The sequence below is a fragment of the Apus apus genome, chromosome 3, assembly GCF_020740795.1.
Source record: "Apus apus isolate bApuApu2 chromosome 3, bApuApu2.pri.cur, whole genome shotgun sequence".
Classification (NCBI taxonomy): Eukaryota; Metazoa; Chordata; class Aves; order Apodiformes; family Apodidae; genus Apus; species Apus apus.
In genome coordinates, this window is record NC_067284.1 from 60,610,063 (window position 1) to 60,633,783 (window position 23,721).

The following is a 23,721-nucleotide window of genomic DNA, read 5'->3' on the forward strand; positions in this document are numbered from 1 at the left end:
GCGCCATCTTTTCAGCTGTCACTATTGTAATGATTTGTAAACCATCCTCCTCCTGTTCATCCACCCTTCAGATATTTATAGACATCAATAAGGTCCCCTTTTAGCCTTCTCTTCAAGACTAAACAGTCCCTTATCCTCATATGACAGATGTTCCAGTCCTTTAATCATCCTCGTAGCTCTCCACTGGACTCTTTCTAGTATATCCCCATCCCTCTTGAACTGGGGAGCCCAGAACTGGACACAATACTCCAGATGTGGTCTTACGAGGGCAAAGCAGAGGGGAGCAGAACTTCCCTTTACCTGCTGGCCACACTGTTCTTAACACATCCCAAGGTACTATCGGCTTTCTTGGCCACAAGGGAACATTGCTATCCCATGGATAACTTGTCCACCAGGATACCAAGCTCCTTCTCCATGGGGCTGCTTTCTAGCAGGTCAATCCCCAATCTATACTGGTGCCTGGTGTTTTTTATCCCCAGGCGCAGGACTCCACACTTATTCTTGCTGAACCTCGTGAGGTTCCTCTTGCCCAGCTCTTCAGTCTGTCTAGATCGCTCTGAATGGCTACACAGCCTTCAGATGTATCAGCCAATCCTCCAAGCTTCGTATGATCAGCAAACTTGCTGAGGATACACTCTATCCCCTCATCCAGGTCATCGATGAAGATGTGGAATAAGACTGGGCCCAGTACTGACCCCTGGGGAACACCATTAGTCACAGGTCTCCAACTGGACTCTGCAGCACTGAATTAAATGAGACAGAATATGGCATGGGAAGAATCATCCCTCATTTCCACATAATTAGGATGGATGGGTCTTAGTTACATTTCTGGATACAGACTAAAAACCTCGCACTTCCCTCCCTCCCTTCACAAAGACAACCCTGAATCTGCAGATGTAACGGTAACCCAAGATCTTAAACCACTAGCCAGTAACAAAACGGAGTACTGCCTATCTTAGATAACCCACCACTTCATTTTTAAAGGAAGAATAACAATTTTCTCCTGATTCTATAAATGACTGCAGCATGTCTCATCAGCTCAGAAAGAGCATTTCTAAAGGTTACTGCATACCACAGCAGGTTACAGTAATTCAATGTGAAGCATTATTTTGATCTGCAAAGACTAAAGCAGCAGCACTGAATCAAAAGTCCTTAGTCCCTACTGCGTCCAGTTCTGGGCTCCCCAGTTCAAGAGAGAAAAGGGGGATTGAAGCATCTCTCTTACCAGGAAAGGTTGAAAGAGCTGGGACCCTTTAGCCTGGAGAAGAGAAGGCTGAGGGGAGACCTTACTAATACCTGTAAGTATCTAAAGGGTTAGTGCAAGGAGGATGGAGCCAGACTCTTTTCAGTAGTTCCCAGTGACAGGACAAGGGGCAATGGGCACAAGCTGGAACATAGAAGTTCCATTTAAATATGAGGAAAACTTCTCTAATATGAGGGTGAGAGAGCACTGGAACAGGCTGCCCAAGGAGGTTGTGGAGTCCCCTTCTCTGGAGATATTCAAAACCTGCCTGGATGCAGTCCTGTTTAATGTGCTCCAGGCTATCCTGTTTTAGCAGGGGAGCTGGACTAGACGATCTCTAGAGGTCGCTTCCAACTTTAACAATTCTGTGATTCTGTGAAGCAACTATGTGAGAAGCATAGTTGTTTTCCATCGGTGTACAATGGTGGTCTGTTGCACACTGCATGGCATACCTTCTTCCACAGTGTGCACCAGGCTAACATTGCTGGCACCTCACACTCACATGATGGAAAAAAAAAAAAAAGCAGGACTCTCCAGTCTGAATCTCCCCAAACAACAAGCAGATTTTGGAAGTTTGCCCAGCTTCATGCAAGTTACAGATGCCCAGTCTTCAGGAACTGCTGAGCATTCCCATGATGAAAATTAGTAGGTAGTTAAATGTAGGGACCCTATATATTCTGTCATTGGCAGTTACAAGATGCTAACTGGGTTTAAAAACTGGAAATTCCTGTTTAACGTAGGGGAAAAAGAAAAGAAGTAAAGATTACACTGAGATTCAGAATTGGGATACTACATTTTAGTGAATTATTTATACATCAGTAAATTTGACAGAATTCCGACTTTCACGAGAAACATGGCAGAGGTAACATTTGGTCTTCTGCCTGTTTATCCACACACCTGCCCTCCTCAAGCTACCTGGTAGTCTCCCCACACATTGCTAAGGTCCCAGCAACAACATTTTGCAAGAAATGCCATTTTGGCTCTATTAAAAAAATATTTTAAACAATTCTTTCTTCCCAAATTTTCTTTCCAAACAACTAATTCCATTGAAGCTCTGATACTACTTGAAGCCCAAGGCAGCATTGCTTCAGGCACTGCTGCAAATAACAACCAGAAACGATGAAGAGACAACAGTGGAGCAAAGCCTAAAGCCCATTTGTACTTCTAACATAGAAAGCAATTTCCCTGGCACATACAGCACACAAACTCCGTATCGCAAAACAAAGACATTTTAGCTATACTTCAAGGGTCTAAATATATTAACTGGAATTTGTTAAAGTAAGCTGGTTTGAACTGAGGTTCACCTTAGTCCAAAAGCAAAATTTACTGTGATTTGAGAAAATTACCAATCAAGCATCATACTAGTTCACTTATTTTAGAACCTAGAGTTCACACACTAGCAAAATGCATCAGTGCTTTAAAGAAATGTGCAGGTAATCTGTGGAACTTGTTGCCACAGTCTTTATTCAGGCCAAGAAGCTATCCCTACTTCCAAGAGAGTAAAGAAAAACATGAATAAGGGCTATGAGGTCTCCTGCTTCAAGGGCATAAGAATCCCAGGGACTAAACTCGTGGAGGCAAGTTCTGTTAGTTGTCCTTCAGGGAGGTAATTTTACATTTTCCTCTGAGGCAGATGTCATCAAACTTGATGTCATGAACCAGCTTTGCTTAATCTACTTGTAAAAAACATTCACAACCTCCCTTACACTACTTGGCCAAGATGGGAAATCAGAGTCTTACAGGAAATTGCCCCTGTTAATCTTCACTAGCATTTAGCTGCCCTTGGCACCATATAACATATGGAGGGATATACCTTTTCCTTGGTGCATGAGCAATCTCAGTTATCCATTACCAGTAATTCCAGGGTTGGTTTGTGCTGAAATGTCTGTAGGCAAAATATATGACAAGCATATATAAAAAAAACTTTCAGTGATGTAAAGAGGAACCTGGACAAACTGGAGAAGTGTGCCCAGGTGAACTTCATGAGCTTCCACAAGGCCAGGTGCAGGGTCCTGCACCTGGGCTGGGGCAACCAGAGGTATCAATACAGGCTGGGGAAGACATGCTAGAGAGCAGCCCTGCGGAAAAAGACATGGGAGTACTAGTGGATCAAAAGCTGGACATGAGCCACCAATGTGCAGTTGCAGCCCAGAAGGCCAACCGCGTATTGGGCTGTGTCAAGAGAAGTGTGGCCAGCAGATCAACAGAGGTGATTCTGCCCCTCTGCCCTGCTGAGACCTCACCTGGAGTACTGCATACAGCTCTGGTGCCCCCAACACAAGAAGGATGTGGACCTGTTGGAGTGTGTCCAGAGGAGGACAACAAAAATGATCAGAGGGCCGGAGCACCTCTCTTATGAAGACAGACTGAGGGAGTTGGGATTGTTCAGCCTGAAGAAGAGAACACTCTGGGGGGACCTTATAGCGACCTTTCAATACCCTGAAAGGGGCTTGTAAGAAGGATGGGGAAGACCTCTTCACAAGGGCATGTAACAATAGGACAAGGGGTAATGGTTTTAAGATAGAAAAGGGTAGATTTAGGTTCTCCACACCATCCCTGGAGATTTTTCCATTTTCTAAATGAGGGCAGAATTGGAAGACTGGGACATGTTTTTCAGCTCAACAAGAGCATCTTCAGTGATGACGAATGTGTGCCAGATTGATCCTGAGTGTCATTTCAAATAAATACTCAAGGCTTGATTAATCCTCAAGTGTCCATATAAAGGGAACACTATCAGGTCACCTTTTTAGGAAATTATCTATGCTGAGTATAACAGGGCAAGGGCATTGCTGACCTTGAACAGCAATGACAATGGCTTGTTTCTTGCTACCTTCTGGAACCAGAAACTAACAAGCGGCACTAGATGAAACAGCAGGAGCCTTCTATAAAGGGTATTAAGTGACACATGCTACCAACTTTTTGGAATTTGTTTACAATTACAAAGGGTAGTAGAAATCCATATTGCATGCAGATCAATTTGGGTGGATGTGACAAAAATTATTTCAGAACCCTTCCTGAGATTTATAGCAGTTTTGCACAATATAAACTGCTATTCTTAAGAGTAGAAAACTTTTAAATTTAGGTCTAAAATGTATTTTTATTTCAATTGTATGATTAACACTGGACAATATTTAAGCAAATTCAACTTTGCTATCCTGGGATTATGTTGATTATCAGTATTGTACCTTTGCTATTTTTAATCCCACAGAGAAAGCAAGTGTAAACATTGCAATAAAGGAATTCATGCCCACAGAATCTAAGATCACGCCATCCATCTCTGAACATTTTCTTTCACTGTTCAGGATGTTACTCTTGTTGAGGGGAGGGTACTAAGCTGTTATTCACTGTGTTTGTTAATTAGTGCTTAACACAAAGATAGAATTCTGCAGATACCTTTATTGCATTGTTCCGATGGTTCAGTTAGTATAATTTCACACGAAGAGCAACCAAATGTAATTTTCTTTTACTTAATACTCACTCTGCTGTTCCTTTCAAGTCCTTCATCTGATTAAGTAACATGACTCAGAGTTCTTCCGAGAAACAGACGTAAGTATTTGTAAGGGGACTCTTCCCTGATGCAAAAGACAAAATCTGTGCAACCACTAAGTGTTATGAGGAAGAAACTGTGGTTGAAGGAAAACAGTAATCAACTCTGGATGAAAAAATGACTTGATGGCAGTTTCCACACAGAAACCATGGCCACACAATGGATGGTAGATATGGAGATCAGATGGGACAAAACAATGTAAGACTTTAGGGGAAAATCGGTTAATCTTCTCATAAATTGCAAAACACCGTTTTTCTACTGTGTACCCTGACATGAGTAAGTTGTCAATGGGACAGATTAGAAGCTATCCTCATAGTATTTACAACCTATGCAGAAGCAACAGAAATCTTTAAGGTTTGATTGCTCTGTGTCTTGTTACCTCCTTTTGTCTACTGTGAATGCTATTTTGTCCCCTCCAGTTTCCATGATACGTTTACCTAGAGTTTCTCATTATTGCTCATGGTGTCTTTATATGCTTGGATTTCCCATATTATGGCCTTGTCTATAAAAGTTTGCTACCTCAGTTTGATATAAACTGGCTTTTTAATTGGTAGTTAAACTCTGTGTAGAGAAATGCTATGGTTTGAGCAACTTTCAGTTTTACTTAAACTAATACCTAATCAATTTTAAACTTAAGCCAAAGTAAGCCTGGTTTATATAAAAATAAACAGTGCACAGATTTAACCATTTCAATGAAAAAATCTAGTACCACCAAAATTGTTTCAATCTTCTGGTATACTCAGGTTTTCTTACAGTTTTTTTGCGGACTTTTTTTAGAATCAAGTTTCACCTGCAATCTTTTAGGAAGATGCTGGCATGTCAGCAACTAACATGTCATTAATTAATTGAAAAGGAAAGCATCTGCATTGTTTGATGATCACCTGTCTAATGGCTACCTTGCAGCTGTGTCGGTTGAAACTTCCAGGAATTTTTCTGTGTCAGTCCTGGTCACCATCAGGAAACTTGAGAGCACAACGCTGCTACAGTAGTTGTGGCAATTTTGGGTCTTATTCTCTACACAGTACATCCGTCATCCCATGTGTGACACTTGACAGTGGTTAACAGATTTCTGGAAGTGTTAGGATCTTTCCCAATGTAGCTGTATTATGTCTTTTGAACCTTGAATGTGGATATCCTAGAGACATACCAAGCCATGATAAGCAATGGCAAGGCTGAAGAAGTAAACCAATTCGTACAGGGCCTATGAACAGAGAGGACGGGGAAGTTGGTGGTGATGACTGTCGCTTCTGCTGAAAATGGATTCAAAGCACAGGCAAGACCTGCAGGTGCATGTAAGAGGTTGTTCGCCATTACAAATGAGCCAAAGGGCTGCAGCACCTTTGCTATGAAGACAGGCTGAGAGAGTTAGGGCTGTTCAACCTGGAAAAGAGAAGGCTCCAGGGAGAACTTATAGCAGGCTTCCAGTATCTGAAGGGGGCCTGAAGAAAAGCTGGGGAGGGGCTTTTCACCAGAGAGGGCAGTGATAGGACAAGGGGTAATGGTTTTAAACTGAAAGAGGGCAAATTTAGGTTAGACATCAGGAAGAAATTCTTCACCATGAAGGTATTAAGGTGCTGGGATAGGTTGCCCAAGGAGGTTTTGGGAGCCCCCTCCATGGAGGTGTTTAAGGCCAGGTTGGATGAGGCTTTGTGCAGCCTGGTCTAGTGTGAGGTGTCCCTGCTTACAGCAAGGAGGTTGGAACCTTATGATCTTTGAGGTCCTTTCCAAACTTAACCATTCTATGATCCTATGATTCTATAAATCGAGGCCCATACCCTAGAAAGCTTCTTTGGATTTACTGTCGTGTAAACAAAGTGATACCTGTCTTTCAGAGTGTGCTTCCTGCTGTGAACGCTAAGCTGGTTTGGTGACTTGGGGAAGGCATTTTACTATCCTGTTCTCTCCTCAGCTATAGGAACACAGTTCTTTATTTTATTAGTTTTTCTTAGAAAGGATTTATTATAGCCTGTGATCCATCACATGAGCCAAAGATCACATAGCTGTAATTACTTTTGGCTGCGCTCATACTGGTCAATGTGGGTTTGGGACTTCAAGGTAGTGCTGATGCTCTTGGATCACCTGCACAACAGTAGATACTGGCCATTAAAGGCCTTGACAGACTCAGCCTCAGGTTTCTTAAATGCATTACCAGATGCAGAAAGAAACAAGATTAAAGCTGGGAAAAATGTATAGCCCAGGGACAAAATGAGCATCTGCAGTGTCTATTGAGAGCAAGGGACTCAGCAACACAAAGTTAAATGTTGAGTCGGTGCTGTGAAGACCCTCAGAAATGCAATGTATTCCCACTGCAAGAAGCTGCAGCTTACCTTCACTGGTTTCTGCCCTGTCTACACCAAGGCCACAAGCTGGGGACAATTGCTGTAGGAGTGACTTCAGACCTCAGAGTCTGGAAACAGTTTTAGACAGAACATGAACAGGACTGAAGATCAAGCTCAGAAATTAGGCAAGCTGGCATAGATGACACATGAATTGCCTTAAATTTTCACCCTGAGGTCATAACAAATCATTTTAATTGCTGAAAGTACCTTGGTGACCTTCTCTCCCACCCCCAAAGCAATCTGACTCCCATTATTTCTACTATCCAAGTATTTCTTTAAATGGCATTCCTCAGACAGGACAGGGAGCAGAAGAGCTAGAAGATGCTCCATCATTTCAGGTGCAGTAGTAGGAAGTAGGAAAATTATCAAAGAAATCTACAGCTACAAGATTTCTAGCCTAACACCCACATGCCCCCTTTACATTAACTTTCCATCCAAACTTAAGGCCATTGTCCAATTTGAAACTGGTATCTAATGGCTTTTATGTTACTAAACAAGTAGGCACCCTGAAAGGAAATGTACAGCTGCCTTAGTGAACTAAGGCATTGACACCACCTAGGCATTGACACTGCTATATAAAGTCAGCCAGAAGTCCATAAGCTACATCTGTGTATGGATTCTACCACAAGATCACTGACCTACGAGCAATACTGAAGCAGTACTTAGAAGTAAAAGGTGGCCCTACTTACCGGCAGGAAACAGAGGTACAGATATTGAAGGGTACACTTCAAAGGATCTGCAAAGAGGATGTAAGGTCTTTTTTTGGAAATTATATCTTTGTGACCAGTCCAAGCTCACACATGGCATCTGTAACTGAAGCTAAACACCACTTCTATAGTTACAGCACAGGTTCACACAGTCCACCATCCTCTCATTTGGGCTCACTCCCTGTCTCATTCTGAGACTCCTGTCTCATTCTGAGACTCCTGTCAGTGCTCCTGCACTTTTCGTGCTGTGGGATGCTCAGTACATAAAATATCAATAAATTCCCCTCGGTGGCAACTCTTGGCCTACACTGAAGACTGCATCATCAGCTTCCACTGCCAGAGCTTACTTCAGAATAAAGTTCAGGCACCAGCAGCTGCCCTGCTGTGCCAGCTCAGAGTGGGATAACACATCCAGATTTCAGGCAGGCTTTGAAGACTGCGTGGAGCTTTTGACAACATTGACCAGACTGCTGTTGGTATCAGAGCTAACACCACTAGCTCATGTGTTTCATCAGTACACTGCAGGTAGCAAAGTGAAACATAACCTAGAAGAGAACAGACTCAAAGACGACTTTCTAAGATGGAGGAGTGGGAGAGAAAGATGCAGCAGGAACAAATCCCTGAATTTATGGACAAAGTAAAGGAGGTATATACCAACCATGTTCCTGTTCTCTACCTTAAAAGAGGTGGTATTTCAAATAGAGAGGTAATTAGCTAGCCCTAAGAGAGGAGAAGCAGCTGCACACAGTGCTGAGGGTGGCAGTTACAGCAAGTACTTGTCTCTCTTGTGGTCACCCACTTTTCTATGGTCAGTCTTCCCTCCCCAGGCAGGCTGGAGGTCGTGGCCACCTGAATCAAATCAGGAGAAGAAGCTGGCAAGGAGGAGGGAAGGAAGCAAACTGAAATAGAGATGCATGTGTAGTGCCCGAAACAGATACTGAGAATGTCTGGGGAAGTCTGGGAGAGGGAAGAGACAAGGATTTGGGAGACAGTGATGTGCGGGAGAGGCAATGAAAATCTAGCATTTGGTCTGTGCCACTACAGTTCAGCTGGAAAGGGGAGCTGGGGGACAGAGGACAATGAAACAACATTGACCATACAAAACTGACATTTCTAACTAACTAAAAATCATGGGTTTAAAACTAAGTCCAATGCTGTACCCTTTCAAATGGGCAATGAAAATATTTCTGAAAAAGCACAGCTATGTTATTTCAAACCAAGCCTATATTAACTAGAGATGGGTGTTAGGTTCCCACATGCTGGACTCAGTCAATTTACACACTTTGCTTTGATTACTGTCTACTTTTAAATGACCATGACAACAAACCTGTCTTACAGTTTAAAAGCACTTTTTACTTCAACAAGAGGCTCCTTCTAGTTCTAGGTTACCGTTAACAGTCTAAGTTACCATTAACAGCTAAATGTAATTGCTTTCCAGAGCTTGGTTTTTTTGTTTTTTTTTGTTGTTTTTTTTTAAGGGACTTGGAAAAAGCTCTGAAAAAAACAAACAAACAAAAGGAATAGTATTTAGCCACATGTAACTGAAATTTGTATGAGCTGGAAATCTCTGCTCACTGAAAATGCTTCTCAGACCAGAATATTACCTGCTGGACCAGAAATGGGGGCAGTGTTGAGTTGGAGATTTCCCAGAAGCCTTCTTTCCCATTCAAACTTCTTCTGGCCACCTCTACTGGCATGCAGATTGCTTGAGTCTGGAGTGATACCTTGGGGTGTCTTCTCTCCACTGACTAGAAACAAGAAGTCACAGATTGGTTTATCATTGAGGGTGGCTGAGTCAGTATGTAACCCAAAACTGAAGCTAAATTAAGGGCTGGAGCCTTATCTGCTGAGAATAAGCACCTGTAGTCACAGGATATAAAACTATTAAAAGGAAATTGCAGATAGACTTTCCATTGCTTTTATGGGAAGTGTGACAAAAGAAAAATAAATAGGAATGAGTAATGGGCAAGCAAAACAGCAAGTGAATGAAGTCACAAAACAGAAATATAGAATGCAATCTTTAGAAACTGTTACAAAGTTTCTCTTTTAGCCAGTAAATGTATGTGCAATCTTTTTTAATTAGGACCTCATTTTAAGATCTCTTTAGAATACTGGAACGTGAGGTACATTTTATTTATGCACAGAAACCGAGGAGTATCACTGCATAAATGGAAAGACTCACAGCACCAGCCAATGCAAATTAACATAACACAAAGCAGACAGCCTGACTGCTGTTGGATGAGGAATTCCATCTGAATAGGGCTATAGAGGCTGTAGCTTCAAGCCTAGGACATGAGTGAACACACTTCAGTTCTACTGCCCAACCCAAGATGAAATTTTCATGTGTTCAGAGCAGCGATCCTCCACTCCTCCTGTAAGTTGTTGGTCTGAGGTATAGAATAACAGATCACTGAACACATTTACAAATAAAGCAATTTACTGTGCATGAGATTGTGAAAGATGAGCCAGTTACAAATGTTTAATAAAAATCTAAATGAGGTGAAATCTGGCAGCAGAGGTACAGACTGGGCATATTCTAGAGCCCAGTCAATCATAAAGTCTGGATCAGAATCCAAATTTTTCTCAGGAGTAGGAGAGTGAAGAGATCCTAGTTTCTGATTCAGACTTAAATGCATGTCAGTCCAAATAAAATAACTTTGTTCCAATTTAACTGGAGTATTGTACCCAATGTTATTGCAAAGTTAGTGTCAATCACAGGATGCCTGTCTTCCCCAGCCAGAGTCCAGCTGTCATTCATTTTGGTAACTGTCACACAGCAAACCAGGTCACATGGAACTCTATAATCCCAGATTGGCTTCTGCATCAGCCTGGGTGGATAGGTGATGCTACTGTTTCAGCTGGAAGCTGACTCTCCCACACCCTATATCTTACTACCCATTTACTGCCAAACTCAGAACCTATTCACTGGTCAGCTCCACTAATAAGGTTTGCATCTGAATGGTCTCCTCTATCTAAGCACAGTTATTTCTGAAACATAACTGTATATTTCAAGAGTCTTTTGAAGATAACAGCACCCAGCTTCTTCCCTAGAGTTTCAGCCCCTTTCCAAATTTCAATTACATGGCAAATAAAAGTCACTTGCAGAAAAAAAAAAAGAAAACTTACTTGTTAAATAACAGTCCAGACTAAGGGAAACATTGTCAAAAGCAATAATGGCATCAGATCCTTGTTCCCATGAAGCGATGATCTGAAACCAAAACCTGCACAGATAGGAAGTAGAGATTAAATTATTTTAAAGAGATGAAACTCAGAGCTCTTTGCAATTAAAGCAGTTTTGGAAGGGGTGGGGGGGAAGCTTCTACTTTCACATATTAAAATATTAAATTGACAGAGAAAGTATCCTCACCCCTAACAAGCAAAGATGATCTGAGGAGAAGAGGTGTCCATGAACATAGGTAGACAGAAAAAAGAATACAGCCCTTCTTCCCTCCAGAGGAATACGACCTGAAGCAGGTTGAAGTATGTGGGAGTGGGGGTGTGGGGTTGTCAGGACTGAAAATAAATTCTGCCTGCTTCTGGTGCAAAAAAAATTAAATCAGACACCTAAGTGATTGTAGTCTCACAAGTGATTTAAGGTGTAAAGAAAAATAAGTAGGCTGAGGCTCCTGAAGTCATTTGTAGTTTCTAAAAGGAACTGACCATCAAAGGCTGAAATCAATTTAGAAAGTATTTGGTGTTGATCCACTCACAGGTAAAGGATATCTAACAGTCCTGGCAGTCACAAAAGAGAGGAACTGACACTGGGTAGTCCATAGGAAGCACAGAACTCATTTTCTTCTTGTAGAAGCTGAGCAGATTTGCTTTAAATCACTTCCACATTCTCAGCTGGCTTTTGCCAGGAATTTCAGCTACTCCTACATTACCAGAAGAAAGGTTATTGTATCAGTGATATTATAAGTCAATGGACAGAGAAAAAATAACACACAATCAAATACTTCAAACCTGATAGTACATTGACCACACATTCATCTGATGCACTCACATATTTAGATTTTTCTCTTAGCTTAAAAAGCTCATGTTCTCCTGATGTGTATCTGCCACATCAAAACATAATAAGGAGAACAATTTCTAAAAGCAACTGACTGGCCAAGAAGCAAGATACAATGCTGAGAGGTTGCATCCAGACTATAAAATCATAAAACTATCATATGCTGTATAATAAACTGCAAGAAAATACAAAATATTATTTAAGTCTCAAATACAGTGCAGCTTTCATCACCAGTGATGATGGTGAGGTTTGGCATAAGCTAAAACAGATGCCAAGGATATATGTCCCTGTTGAGGCTATCTAGACTGAAATGTCATCTGCAGCTAGTGTTCTTAATGGGGACACAGTCAGAAAAGTTGACCCAACCAAAGCACAAAACTTCAAAAAGAAAAAGATCATGGCAGTCCCTGGGAGGTGCAAAAGGTTTAGAACAGAACACAGTCTATTCACAACAGAAAATAACTGATATAGTAACTATGTTCCCGCTCCTTTTTTTTTCTGGTAAAGCAATGATGCTTCAACACTAATTGCTCACTCCTTGGCAATATGCATTGGACACATGGAGAGACCTTTCTAAAATTGATTTTTCTCTATTCTAAAGACATGAGCAGCTGCTAAGGAAGAGCACAGGTGCTTGACATTGACACAAAGAATAATGGATATGGTGAGGGAAGAGTATGAGTATCCCTAGCACCAAAGGAAACGCCAAACAGCAAGACACAATTTTCCTTGCTAAATGATCTGTCTTTATCAGTTCAAAAGGTAGCAGCTCCATTTGAACAAATCTAAAGATCATGAAAGTACATTTTTTGCCTTCCCAATCCACACAAAGTGCAACTGCAGTCTGTCATTGCCAGAAGCCTCACAGTTTTCAGATAGTGTACCTGAAAGCCATTGTGGGTATGTCTAGGAGGACAACTGGAAGAAGCATAAAATCCCAGATGTTAAACTGGCTTACAGGTACATTGGCTGTCCTCTCTATGCCTCCTCCCCCTGTTCGCTCCACAGCTGACATCTCACTACACTTCAGACGAAAAAACAAGCTCTAGCTCTAGCATAAATATTAGCTGTTAGGTTCAAGACATGTCATATGAGTCTCAAACAAAAGCTGTTGCACAGACAAAATAGACTTTGATCTATTTCTTCCTGTAAGTTACTGTGCCAGCAGCAGAGATGACTGAATCATATGTGAAACAGGTCCTGAACCACCACAGGTAAGTCTGGTTATAGAGAACCAGGACCTATATTGGGCTATAAACTACAGACCATAGCTGAGCAGAAGCTCCTCCCTCCCTGTTGTGTGCTGCTGAAACCTCCAGGAAGCAGTAAGGTGGAAGAGTATTCAGCAACACATCTTGCAGTTGGCTGTATCTGAAAATCAATGCCGTTCACACAATAATTTTTGATGCTACACTGAAGAGGCCACTGGAACTGAGTCTTTTGACACATTTGCTCTTCAGCCTGTTTCCTGGGGGTGCATACTAAATGCCACTTGGAGATATGGACATTTTGATGGTTACTTATGCTTGTAAACTGCTAAACTGAGGCTGGGAAATTAATTACAAAGACAAATGAGACAGAGTCCTCCGGGCTTCATGCCCCAGGGTGTTATCCTCTGATGGATTCTTTAGGCAATTAAGTTGTTCCTATGAAAATTATCAAATGTTCAGCCTCTAAGAAGAGAAAGGCATGACACAAATAAGTCTTGCTGATTTCACCTGCAGAAGCACTGGGATCAAAACACTTCGGAAGTTTCCTGAAGTTCACCAAGGATGAAAAAAGATAGAAATGCCTCCAAAATAGAAAAATCATGTGCATGTCAAATACTGTTTTGACATCAGTGCTGCTCTGGTTGTCTATTAATCTGATTTTTCTTCTAACATGAATGCAGTTTCAGTACAAATCTGTTGAGATCAGCATTTCTGCACCAAATAGTTAATCTTTTTCTCTTCTCTAGTTTAATGAATTTAGTGTCTTTCAAATTCCATTGAAACAAGTTAATCAGTTAACCAACATTTCAATCATTAGCTTTGGTGGGTTTAGCTTAATGGGCTAATTAAGGGAAATTTAATCAAAAGTGACCCCAGAGATAATCTCTTTCCTTTGTCAGCTCCTTTCTTAAAAAGTGTTTTATCCCTGAAATAAATGAAACAACTCGCTTTGACTTCGGTGAAAGCTAATACTGAACCACCAGAAGCACACGTTTGCAGTGACTCACTATAACGCTGGAGGTGGCAACATCTCACTGGTACTCTTTGCACAGATCAAAGTGGGATGTGCTGACTGCACATCCAGTACTTCAGCTGGCACCTATACAGCACAGACACTGGTCCACAGCACTGTGTAGATATATTCACTGCAAACACAGATGCTATGGTGGATGGCCATTGAAGAGTGTTCCTGAAGGCAATGACATAAGGAGCAGCAAAATTTGTTGCTTAATAAATCCCAGCAACTTCCTTACATGGAATCCAAATCCTCATAAAAGTCTGTTTGTAAACTAGATTTCTTCACAGGAGTGAAAATATGGTTGCTACAAAAGGCTTTAATGGCTTGGATATTAGAAAAAATTTTACTTGGACACTGGTGGAAACTACTAGTGATCTGTCTCTTTTGTCCTACTTGATCCCAGGAGCACAGCTATTAAAAACAGTTTCTTGGATGTATGACAATTGGGAAGTACCAGTTACATCCCACAGAGTTGAGTGCCAGCTGAGCTGTGAATGCATTTCACAACCAGGCCCTTATTTTAAAAAAATAATAATTAAAAAATCTGTTTGAGGCAGATGGGAAATGCTTTATCAGGTGGACAAAAAAACCCTACTTCAGATCTCCCCTTTGGGAAACATTAGCTTGTCTGTCTGAAGGAAACAAGTTTTATATGAATTCAAAAACCACTCAAGCATGACTATTGATCATGACTATTGATTTTGGAGCCACAGAAAAGAAATGGCACAAAGGCATAACAAATATGATTTTTTGGGCTTCTTTCTTTGGCCCAGTCTGTGAAATCTGAATCCTAATGAACAGTTCCTTGAAAGGTAAGACCAAACATAGCCCAACTCAGTTGAATCTGACAAAAATAGGCTAACATCAAAGCTTCTGGGCTGTAATTTACCCCATTCCTCAGAATCTTTGTATCTTGGGGTTTATTTGAACATGGTCACTATTTGAACTTCATCACATAGAATCGTAGAATCACTTAGTTTGGAAAAGACCTTTAACATCCTTGAGTTCAATCATTAACCCCACTCTACCAAGTCCAGCACTAAGCCATATTTGAGTGGCACAACTAAATGACTTTTAAACACATCCAGGGATGGTGACTCAGCCACCTCCCTGGGCAGCATGTTCGAATGTTTGACAGCCCTTTCAGTGAAAAAATTCTTCTTAATGTCTAGTCTAAACCTCCCTTGGCACTAGTCTAAACCTCCCTTGGCACAGCTTGAGGCCACTTCCTCTTGTTCTATCACCTTTTACTTGTGAGAAGAGACTGGTCCTTTCAGGAAGTTGAAGAGGACAATGAGATCTCCCCTCAGCCTCCTTTTCTTGAGATTAAACAGCTCCAGTTCCCTCAGAGGCTCCTCATAAGACTTGTTCTCTAGACCCTTCATCAGCTTCATTGCCCTTCTTTGGACATGCTCCAGCACCTCAATGTCCTTGTATTGAGGTGCCCCAAACTAGACACAGTATTTGAGGTGTGGCCTCACCAATGCTGAGTACAGAGGGACAATCACCTCCCTCGTCTTGCTTGCCACACAATTTCTAATACAGGCCAGGATGCCATTGGTCTTCTTGGCCATCCGGATGCACTACTGACTCATAATGAGCCGCCTGTCAATCAGAACCCCCAGGTCCCTTTCTGCTGGACAGCTTTCAAGCCACTCTTCCTCAAGCCTGTAGTGTTGCATGGGGTTGTTGTGATCCAAGCGCAGGACCCAGCACTCGGCCTTGTTGAACTTCATGCAACCTTGACATGGCCCATTGACCTCGTCTGTCCAAGTCTCTCTGTAGAGCCTCACTACCCTCAGACAGATCAACACTCCCTCCCAGCTTGGTGTTGTCTGCAAAATTATTAGGGTACATTCTGTATCCTCATCAAGATCGTTGATAAAGATGTTAAAAAGTGGTCCCAATATTGAGCCCTGAGGAACACCACTTGTGACCACCTGCCTGCTGGACTTAACTCCATTCACCACCACTCTCTGGGCCCAGCTGTCCAGCCAGTGTTTTACCCAGCAGAGCATACACCTGTCCAAACAGCCGTTTTTTTCATCAGAATGCTGAGGGAAACAGTGTCAAGGTCTTTACGGAAGTCCACGGAGACAACATCCACAGCCTTTCCCTCATCGACCAGGTGGGTTATCTTGTCATAGAAGGTGATCAGGTTTGTCAGGTTTTTTACTTACTTATTTTTTCTTGACCCTAACTGAAGAGGGAAATATAGACCTAAAAATATCAAAATACATATAGTTACATTGGTACAGACCCCATAAGGACAAACTTTTGCTCATGCCTCCTATGTTAAGGACTTCATTGCACAGAAATGTTAGCTGTTGGGTGTACCATATCCTTTTCTACTTGGACAGAAATAAAAAAAAACCTTCTCCTTCAATTAAAGACCTCAGAAAGCTGATTTTGTGCAAGTTCTGCAGCTCCTTCCCTTCAGTAACAACTCTGAATTCCATGTAAATATTGTTCCTGGCTCGAACAGACAGTTCATTTTCCCATAAGCCAGACTTGGACATCTGTCTTTATGCCTTTTTTTTAGAAAGGCACATCATGATTATTATTTTTCTTTTCATCATAAAGGCAGGGATTATTAACCAAGACTGAATGTTAATCTCCTCTGTAGTCAATCCCTCATGCATTGACACGATCACAGTGTGCCAGTTCATAACTTGTAATGTTTTGCCTCTGATGGAACTGATTTCTCTCTCTACCTAGCTAAAATAATTATGGCTGAACCTGATGGAGACCGAGGTACTTATGGAACAGAGAAGTTTCAGGTCACTAACTCTTATTACATTCAGGTTCCCGTTAACTTCTCTATTACAAATACTGCATTATTACCTCAGTTCACAAAGGAATACTTACTGTTTGGGATAAAAGACATCCTTAGGTGGAATGAGATTATTTGGAGAAATATAAGCATGTTAACCAAACACAGTTACAGTGACAGAACTGTCATGCAGTAAGTTACCTAATAGCCAGTAATAAAGGTTGAGATTCAAAGGTGTTATTAAAGGCAACCATGCTGATCATACACATGTACAAAATCTGCCACAGGTACTCCACACACAGTCACTAAAATCCCCTTTTTCAGATGAACAGAACATACATCAGCAGATTAACACCCTTTCAAAAGAAGGACAGCACGGTTACTGCTATAGAGCAGAAAAGCAACAATAAAGGCATTCAAGTCTCATTCTGCTTTTAACAAAGTAATATGGGACTACATTAAAGCAACAGAGGCTGTACTTGTTGGATAGATATAAGAAGAAAAAAATAAAGAGTTCTGGATTAGATGTGACTGATGAATATATTTGTGGTACACATGTCTAGCTAGTATGGAGGGTCTCTGTTTCTTCATAGCAGATTGAAAAAAAAGTTAAAGAGTAACAGGAGACAAACAGGTGTCTAGGTAAAATATACTGTCAAGAATGTAACTTTTTTTTCCTTGATAGGAAACCTCATGCCCAGAAACTTCTTACAAAGAAAACAAAAAAGCAGTGTTAGAGAGAGACAAAGCAATGCAAGAAGAAATTATCAGACATGAAGAGTGCTTAGCCACACCTGGTAGAAATGCAGCAAAGTCGTATGACTATGGGACAATTTGTTTTTACTACTCTTTTTACTGCAGCAATGAGTGAGAAGTTCCCCAGCTGCTTTGGCTGCCATTGAGATTAGAGCCGCTGAAGGAGCCAGACAGAACAAAGGGTCTCATTCTCAAGGATAGAAAGGGGATCCCACTTTGTTATGTAGACAAAAAACTGGTGAGCATCAGTGTGGTTCATAAAAATCCAGTGCACCAGCAGGAATGGAACACGTAAAGAAGCTGGTGTAAATAAAGCATAATCACCTGGACATGAATTTTGACTTGTTGCAACAGAATATTCCCTTCTGGGCTAACTTAAGTTTGTAGACTTCTTTTCTTTCTTCCTCAGCAAGGTCACATCCATACCTAGCTTTCCAAATAAATCACATTTTTCTCTTCCAACATAGTAAAATTCCATAGTCAGTGTTCAGGAGGTCACCAGCAAGAAAATAATTTTTAAGCTCTCAATGCACAACTTGACCAAAATAAAATTGTTTTTCACTTTCTGAACATGCTGGCCTGTTAAAAACACACAGACTAGTCTTGCTATCATTGACAAGCCAAATGGTGCTGCTACTTAGAACTAAAATTTCATTTCTATGGACCCCAAGTAACCTCCTCCTCTCAATCTTCCTTTCGCTACCTGTTTGGTCACTGCCTCTTGAGACAGGCTAAAAACTTAAACTTTGTAATGGCAAAAAAATCAACTTTAGAAGGAGGGATACCAAGGAAACCTTTCTAACTGGAAGACATTTTAAAATTTCTTTTATATTTCTATACAATCTTCTTCTATCAAAAGAGTGTACTGAGGTTGGGCAGGTTACTATTAATACTTATTTAATACTTATTAATACTTATTAATACTTATATTAATACTTATTAATACTTATTTTAAAAATGTTCCTCTCAGAAATTACAATGAAAACTTATCATAGAATCATGAATGGTTAAGGTTGGAAGGGACCTTAAACATCATAAGTTTCCAACCTCCTTGCTATGAGCAGGGACACCTCACACTAGACCAGGCTGCACAAAGCCTCATCTAACCTGGCCATAAACACCTCCAGGGATGGGGCCATCAACAACCTCCCTGGGCAAACCATTCCAGTGCCTTACTACCCTCACGGTGAAGAATTTTTTCCTGATTTCTAACATAAACCTGCCCTCTTTCAGTTTAAAACCATTAAAAACTTTTGTCCTATCACTACCCTCTCTGGTGAAAACCCCCTGCCCAGCTTTCCTGTAGACCCCCTTCAGGTACTGCAAGGCTGCTATAAGGTCTCCCCAGAGCCTTCTCTTCTCCAGGCTGAACAGCCCCAATTCTCTCAGCCTGTCTTTGTAGCAAAGGTGCTTCAGCCCTTTGATCATCTTCATGGCCCTTGTCTGGACCCTCTCCAACAGCTCCATGTCTTTCCTGTGATGAGGGCTCCAGAGCTGGACACAGTACTCCAGGTGAGGCCTCACCAGAGCAGAGTAGAGGGGTAGAATCACCTCCCTGGCCCTGCTGGCCACACTTCTTTTGATGCAGCCCAGGATGCTCTCTGGGCTGCGAGCGCACACTGGCAGCTCGTGTTGAACTTCTCATCTACTACCACCCCCAGGTACTTTAACTTGGGACTGCTCTCTAGTCATTCTTCCCCCAGCCTGTATTTGTGCCTGGGGTTGGGCTGACACAGGTGCAGGACCTTGCACTTGGCCTTGTTGAACTTCATGAGGTTGGCATTGGCCCACTTCTCCAGCCTGTCAAGGACCCTCTGGATGGCATCCCTTTCCTCTAAGGTGTCAGCTACTATACACACAGCTTGGTATCGTCAGCAAACTTGCTGAGGATACACTCAATCCCACTATCCATGTGCATGTTAAACAGCACTGGTCTCAGTACTGACCCCTGAGGAACACCACTCATCACTCGCCTCCACTTGGACACTGAACCATTGACCATAACTCTCTTGGTGCAGCCATCCAGCCAATTATTTATCCACTGAGTGGCCCACCTGTCAAATCCATGTCTTGTCAGTTTGGAGACCAGCATGTCATGTGGGACAGTGTCAAATGCCTTGCACAAATTCACATAGATGATGTCAGTTGCTTTGCCATTATCCACCATCTCTGTAGCCTTGCTGTAGGCCACCAAATTGGTCAGGCATGACTTACCTTTAGTAAAGCCATGTTGGCTGTCACCAGTCACCTCCTTATTTTCCATGTGCCTTAGCAGATTTTCTAGGAGGATCTGTTCCATGATCTGGCCAGGTACAGAGGTAAGACTGACTGGCCTGTAGTTCCCCAGGTCTTCCTTTTCCCCCTTTTTAAAAATAGGAGCTATGTTACCTTTTTCCAGTCAGCAGGAACCTCATCAGACCACCATGACCGCTTAAATATGATGGACAGAGGCTTAGCAACTGCATCCGCCAGCTCCCTCAGGACCCATAGATGGACCCCATCAGGTCCCACAGACTTGTGCACATTCGAGTTCTTTATATGGTCACAAACCTGTTCTTCTCCTACAGTGTGGGGTACTTTAATCTTCCAGTCCCTGCTTTCACCTTCTGTGGCTTTTGCAGTGAGGCTGGAGCACTTGCCAGAGAAGAGTGATGAAAAGAACTCACTGACGACCTCAGCCTTCTCAATATCATAGCTAGGTTTTCTGTTTCTTCAGAAGAGGGCCTACATTTTCTTTGGTTGTCCTTTTGTCCCCAACCTACCTATAGAAGCTTTTCTTACTCTTCTTTACATCCCTGGAGAGATTTAGTTCTATCTGGAATTTGGCTCTCCTATCCTGACCTCTAGCTGCACAGACAACTTCTCTGTAATCCTCCCAGGGTACCTGTCCTAGCTTCCACCCTCTATATGCTTCCTTCTTAAGTCTGTTTTTTCTAGGAGCTGCTTGCTCATTCAGACCTGCCTTCTGGGGGTTTTACCTGACTTTCTCTTAGTTGGGATGCATTGCTTTTGGGTCTGGAGGAGGTGATCCTTAACTATCAGCCAGCTTTCATAGGCTCTTCTTTCCTCTAGGATGTTATCCCATTACACTCTATCAAGCAGATCCCTGAAGAGGCTGAAATCCACACTCCTGAATTCAAGGGTAGTAAGCTTACTGTGAGCTCTCCTTGCTGCCCTAAGGATCTTGAACTCCACTATTTCATGGGCGCTAAAGAAACTTTAAAGGATCTAGATGAGGGAATTGAGTGCTTCCTAAGTAAGTTTGCAGATGACACTAAGCTTGGAGGAAGTGTCGATTTGCTTGAGGGTAGGAAGGCACCTCAAAGAGACCTAAACACACTGGATTGATGGGCCAAGGCCAACTGTACAAGGTTCAGCAAGGCCAAGTGCCAAGTCCTGCACTTTGGTCACAACGAACCCATGCACGGCTACAGGCTTGCAGATAAGCGGTTGGAAGCTGCATGATAGAGAAGGACCTGGGGGTGCTGGTTGACAGCAGACTTAACATGAGCCAGCAGTGTGGCCAAGAAGGCTACCAGCATTCCAGCCTGCACCAGGAATAGTGTGGCCAGCCAGAGTAGAGAAGTGGTCATGCCCCTGTACTCAGCATTGCTGAGGCCACACCTCAAGTACTGTGTTCAGATCTTGGCCCCTCACTAGAAGGATGAGGAGTTGCCGGAGCATGTCCAGCGGAGAGCTGCCAAGCTGGTGAAAAGTCTGGAGACCAAGTCCTATGAGAAGAGGCTGAGGGAACTGGGATTGTTTAGTTTGAAGAAGAGGAGGTTGAGGGGAGACCTCATTGCTCTCTACAACTACCTGAAAGGAAGTTGTAGGGAGGTGGGAGTTGGCCTCTTCTCTCAAGTGAATGATGACAGGATCAGAGGAAATGGCCTCAAGTTGCGCCAGGGGAGGTTTAGACTGGATATTAGAAAGAATTTATTTATCAAAAGGATGGTTGGACAGTGGAACAGGCTGCCCAAGGGAGGTGGTGGAGTCACCATCCCTGGAAGTGTTTAAAAGAAGTATAGATGTAGTGCTTAAGGACATGATTTAAGCACTGAACGGGTAGATTTAGGTTATGGTTGGTGGATGTATGTTATAGTTGAACTTGATGATCTTCAAGGTCCTTTCCAACCAGGATGATTTTGTGTTTCTGTGACATGTTTTATAGAGAATATAGGCCTTAAAAGGCCAGTGCTGGTCTGGTCTGACTCATGAGGAATCAACTTCCAGACAACTCCAGCCAGGTGATAGATAGACCCACAGAACATTTAGTCTACATATGATTCCATATGGCAATTTCACCAAGGGAGCAGAAATCAAGAGAATTAAAATTGGCTTGTCAAAGAATTAGTTTTCCAACCAGGCTTCAGTCTGTTAGAGTGAGTCTACCTTTTACACTGCCTAGAAAAACAGTTGCTTGGCAGGTTGGTGATAATAAACATCAACCTACAGCAAGCTTCAAAGAATCACTTTGTTATTCATGCTTGTAATTTATCTATGTAATATACCTTAACCATACTGTTAAGCTAACAGAATGTCCACTTATTAGCTACACAAATCACTCATCTACAATTACATCAGGCTTCTGGTTTGCTCTTGCTGTCACAATCTCATGACTTTATCATAATTAAAATTTAAACTCACATTTACATACTGAAAACAAATGTGTCAAAAAAAAAAAACAAGCACAAACAACCAGCTACAACAGAGCTTTCAAAATTGTTTCCTACTTACATTTCTGTTAAGTTAAAAACCAAAAAATTCTCCACTTCACAGTAACACAGTTCAACCAAAATACTTTAATACTACATTCATGTGTAAATTCCAATAAGTAAAAATGACCAATTCTGTATCTTTCACTAATCTTATGCAGATTATCGGATTTGCATACATCCTGGTTTGAGCCAGGATAAAGCCAATTTCTTTTTTACTGATATTTTTTTTCTTAAATGAACTCTCTTTTAAGCAGCATACTCACTGACACAAGCTGCAAGTTTTTCAGCTAGTGGATTGATAACAACTGAATGTTTATAGATACTGCTGAGAGACCAAGAACACTTTGCTCTGCTTGTCACATTTACTGCTTTGGACACTAAAGGAGCAGAAGAATCATATGTACAACCCTCGCATAAGGAGGACCAGACTAGACAGATGGCAAAACTGACCAACCAAAGTATTCCATCCATATATTTATGAAGGACTTGGTATAAAGTCAAGGATCGTGGAAGTCAAGCCCCTTCTTCTTCCTCTTTCTTCATTCCCATCCATGGCCGGCGTCCAGGGAAGACTCTATCTATCCATCACCATTGATCTCTCCCTAGGCTTGTGCACTCCTGACACTCATAACTCTCTCCTCAGCTCCTGTCTGCTCTGCCGCTTTCTCCAGCAGTGCTCTGGAACATTTTGAAACTGCTCACATCTCAGGAAATGCCATGGGAGTTGCTGGGGGTGGGGCAACACAATAGGGTTTTGCAGACTCATGCACATACTTGTATATATTTGTACATATTTTCTTTTTTCATTAGTATTCAGTTAAAGCTGTCTAGTTTAGTTTTCAATCTGGAAAGTCTCTTTCTTTATTCTCTCTCTCCTTTCCCTACCTGTGTAGGAGGGGGAAGGGATTGAGAGCATTGTTGTCATTGATTTAATTTGAGATACTGAGTCAAACCATGACAGCAAATAATGTGTCTTTCAGGGAAGGGTAGGTGGCTACATGGGGGCCAAATGAGGGATAGAGGATTGTTAGGTCATGTATAGTGTATTTAATTGATAAGTTAAAATACAGCACCTCAGGTGACTTTGCCTTTTGCCTCTGGTAAGCTCAATCTGTTCAAGGAGCTCTTGCCCACAACTGGCTTTTTTAATTATAGCTGCTTTGATGGACTATCCTTCAGCAGGCCCTTTGCCCTTCCTCCCCCATGCACAGAAGATTCTGAGCATTTGGAATTGAGTTACAGCTCTGCTAACCTCCACACCACATGAGCCAACTGTCAAGACTCTTTTGCCAACACCTTCCAGAACAAGGATGGATAGCTAACTTTGGGAACAAGTACGAAGATAGGGCTTTAGCCTCTTGAAGTCCACACAGAAAAAGTAAGACTTCACACAGGGTGAA

The 23,721-nt window shown here is 42.0% G+C and overlaps 1 protein-coding gene across 5 annotated transcripts in view; it reads right to left on the reverse strand.

The window, feature by feature from the left end:
- The window catches only part of ALK (ALK receptor tyrosine kinase), a 326,814-nt gene that overhangs the window by 42,140 nt on the left and 260,953 nt on the right, over positions 1 to 23,721 (reverse strand). For all 5 annotated transcript variants that reach the window (XM_051612967.1, XM_051612966.1, XM_051612964.1 and 2 more), the window contains exons 10-11: positions 10,963 to 11,057; positions 9,441 to 9,584 (exon numbers count right to left, since the gene is read on the reverse strand). In XM_051612967.1, coding sequence (XP_051468927.1) covers positions 9,441 to 9,584; positions 10,963 to 11,057 — 239 coding nt within the window. The remainder of the gene's footprint in view (positions 1 to 9,440; positions 9,585 to 10,962; positions 11,058 to 23,721) is intronic.